This window comes from Helianthus annuus, chromosome 9, assembly GCF_002127325.2.
Source record: "Helianthus annuus cultivar XRQ/B chromosome 9, HanXRQr2.0-SUNRISE, whole genome shotgun sequence".
Lineage (NCBI taxonomy): Eukaryota > Viridiplantae > Streptophyta > Magnoliopsida > Asterales > Asteraceae > Helianthus > Helianthus annuus.
Genome location: NC_035441.2, coordinates 3,204,737 through 3,208,729, shown reverse-complemented (window position 1 = coordinate 3,208,729; position 3,993 = coordinate 3,204,737). Strand labels below are relative to the sequence as shown.

The 3,993-nt window shown below is 31.6% G+C and overlaps 1 protein-coding gene across 1 annotated transcript; it reads left to right on the top strand.

Moving 5' to 3' along the window:
* Positions 1 to 1,204: 1,204 nt before the first annotated feature.
* On the top strand, positions 1,205 to 2,269 carry LOC110875161 (putative F-box protein At3g23260). The gene has a single exon (XM_022123362.1). It carries the CDS (start codon positions 1,205 to 1,207, stop codon positions 2,267 to 2,269), a length of 1,065 nt encoding a protein of 354 aa, XP_021979054.1.
* Positions 2,270 to 3,993: the final 1,724 nt, after the last annotated feature.

Sequence of the window (3,993 nt, the reverse complement as noted above, 5' to 3'; positions counted from 1 at the left end):
AAACAAACTTCGCATAACTTATTTGTAGTTCTAAAGACATTTTTTACACAGTAAATCAAAAAATACATACCTGTAGAAGTGATCGGAAGTGTTGCCGGAAAATTACCTTTACCAAATCTTCAACCGGCGTTTACTAGATTTCTTGAAGAATGTGAGTTTAGGTCTGCTCAATGTTAGGGTAAGTATATGTGAAATGATGGTATGATTGTGATAGACAATATAATAGTTAACTATTTCTTTTTTATTATAAAACTTGTATAAGGTTAATTTACATTTATTATTATTTTACTTTTAGTTATCCAATATTTAAACTGTTCTTACTAAATGAAATATGGTTTTTGTATAACTCCATTTATAAATGTCAATGATTTATGGTTTTTGTATAATTAAAATGTATTTAAACATATGTCTAATGAAAGTTAATATTTTTATGTTACTAGATATTAGGTTTGTTGTACAAGCATATTTAAATAAAGTCATCCGAAATTTTTATTATATGAATGGAAACTATTTTGTCTTTAAATTTAATTGTTATTTAAGGAATTTTCTAATCAAAAAAATCCTTAATTTTACATTTGAAAATTTTCCAAATTTATGTTAAGAACTTTGAAATAAGTTATAATTCAAACGAATTCTGTTAATGATTTTTTTTTATAAATAATAAATAGAGGTAACCTAATTGTTAAAACTAAATTATTCAACTAACAACTAATTAAAATATAAAAATCACATATTTATATTATTAATTCAATCGATTTCTACAATACATTCTTAAAATATAGTATCCTTTATTCAATCTAACTATTTAACATATTTATATTTTTAATTCAATCTAATTTTGTAGACAATATTTTCATTCATTTTAAATTTTAATGCATTATATCCGGAATTATATTATACATTCTTAAAATAGAATATCCTTATTAACATTATAGAGCTTTACCTTACATTGCAATTATAAATACAGAAAAGCGAAATTGGTTAGATTATTTGTGTTTAGATAACAGGTACTTTACACTAACTCTGATTTTGTGCTTTTGTTTTCATGTTTATTTAGGTTTTGATGATTAAGTTGCCATTGATCTTCATACGATTCAATTTTGGATTATTATATGTTTTGTACATGATTCATCCAACTTTGTTGCACTTCCAAAATTGCATTACATAATTCTCATCAAAAGTTTTTTATGAATTTTTTTGTAGGATGCAACGTCTTGAATTTGAAATGTTTGCTAACGAAATCCTATCAAGGCTACCAACAAAGTATGTTGCTCGATTAAGATGTGTTTCTAAACAATGGCGTTATGAACTGTCGTCACATTTGTTTGCGATTATACACTATCGCCGTATGGCTAATAACCCTTATCGTAAGGTTATCATGTTTACCAACTCATCAATTGATATTCATAACTTGATTGGAGGAAAGTTAGACATTTCTTCAGGGAAGAGTATTTCCTTCCCCGTTGACACCCATCTTTCCAATCTAATCATTCTTGCTTCTCAGTATGGTATTTTACTTATGTGCATTCAGTGGCGTCCGAACGAATTGATTCTTTGGAATCCAACAACTAACAAATTTTCTAATTTGTGTGATAAGAAACCTAAAAATTTTTTTGATTTAAGAGAAGATGCAGTTGGGATTTATATGGATTCATCTAACGATCTAAAACTATTACTTCTCCAACGTCGTAAGGATGATGTTATACCGCGTGTGTATTCTCGGAACACACGTGAATGGAAAACTTTAACTTTCTTGAAAGGAGCGGATTACGCTTCAACTTTATATTGGTGGTCTTCCGGAACTTTATGCAATAATGTTTTATATTTTCCATCTCCACACTATTGGACGGCTGCTAAAAGTTATACCATTGCTTTTGATGTCGAATCTGAAACTTTTTATAAGGTTTCGATACCCCAATCTACTGATCTTTTTGGTCGCCAAACGAGTTTTCTCAACATCCGCAACACAATTCATATGTTTATTGTTGTAGAGACCCCTAAAACAATCGTGAAGCTATATAAATTTGAAGATGAAATATGGTCAGAAGTGTCGTCGTTTAGAAGCGGAAAGTTATTTTATTCAGTTGATTCATGGCGTAACAAATTAGCTGAGAACAAAGGTGACACTTGGACTGTTAACATCGACCGGGGTGGTATTATCGAGATACAAATTGGAATGAAGGACTCTCAATACTTACGAGACGCAGAGAAATTTCAGGGAATATACAATGTAGCATCGTTTGAAGAGATCGTTGTCTCACCTATTTAGTATTAATAAGTTGTTTCAGCATTAAGAATAATTATGATCTTTTGAATTTTGTTATATTGTTATTACTTTTCTATTGTATCCCGCAGAAAAAAAAATTAATTTAAATTAATACGTTTATTTGTCCTTAAAGATAGAGCGACCCGTGGGTACCACGGGTTATAACCTAGTTTATGCATATATGTCTTTGCATTCCATTGGTCAACAACGGATCATAGTCAAGCGTTGTTAGGACCAATTTTCAGACCTATTGTTTTGGCCTTTGACTTGGTATATATAATATATAAAGAAAACCAAGTTTGTATGTATACTAGTTGATGCCCCGTCCGCGTTGCAGGGCGATGACCGAATAGTTCTCAATCAATTAAAAAAACACTACTATAATTTTGCTAGGAAAAAAAAACTAAAACGATGATAAGACTGTAATTTTGGGCTCAGGGCAAAACTGTAATTTTTCAGGACTAATGAGCGAGTGTTAGGCAGCTCATTTACACGAAAAAAATTAAATCGAGTCAACCAATTAAAAAAAAACTTTTATAGTTTTGCTAGAAAAATTAAAACGATGGGGAAAACATAACTTTGAACTGAGGGGGAAATCATAATTTTGTTTCAGGGATAAAATCGTAAATTAAATGGACCAATGGGGTTGAGGGCAAAATCGTAACTTGGTTGTGTGAGAAAAAAAACTAATGGCAAAACTGTAAATTTAAACGGGACAAAATCGTAATTTTGAACCGAGGGCAAAATTGAAATTTTTAGCTGGGAAAAAAGCGTAAATTTATTTTAAAATGGGGGTAAAAACATAATTTTGACAGATAGCAAAATCGTTATTATAAGGAAAAAACCTAATGGCAAAACTGTAAATTTAAACAGGGCAAAATCATAATGTTGAACCGAGGGAAAAATTGAAAATTTTTAGCTGTGAACAAAATCGTAAATTTATTTTTAAGTGAGGGTAAAAGCATAATTTTGAACTGATGGTAAAATCGTAATTTTAAAACGGTATAAAATCGTAAATTTGTTGGGCCAGTAGGGGAGTAACATGTATGAATATAAATATAAACGGAACAAAATCGTAATCTATATAGAGAAACTGAATGAATAGTAACTGGCTGCTGGTGTCAACCATCTATTGGGCCAACCTGTTACATGCCACATGTACGGGCTTCTATCAATCGCTCTTGCCACGCATCCAAAACCCACTAAAAAACCCACCGCCCTGTTCTCCGTTGTTCACAAACCTGTCACGCATGAAAACTAATAGAGAGAAAGTGGGGCGACACAAAGAAGAGAGAGCGCATGAAGGAACATCGTCAACACCCAAGCCCTCCCGACGTCCATTATACTCCGACGATAACAACGGTTGTTTCTAGGGTTTGAAACACGGCGGTGGCTTTGAGGTACGCCGCTTATGACGATGGTGATGGTGTATTCAAGGTGACAGTGAGGGTTTACAACTGATTCGAGGTAATTTGATTTTTTCGGTGTGTTTCGATTTCGATTATTACAGATAGTATGTTGCTGTTACAATCGACAATTGAGGAGCAGTTGATATTGAGAGCGATTAACTGATTAAGGAGGAGTGTTGTTGGGAGAGTCACATGGTTTTTTTGTTATTTCGTTGATTTTGATACCAACTGTTTCAAGTTTAGGTGCTAAATTTCATCATTACATTCACTTTTCAGCTAAATGTTCATGATTTATATTTCATTTGTTTCAAAAATTAT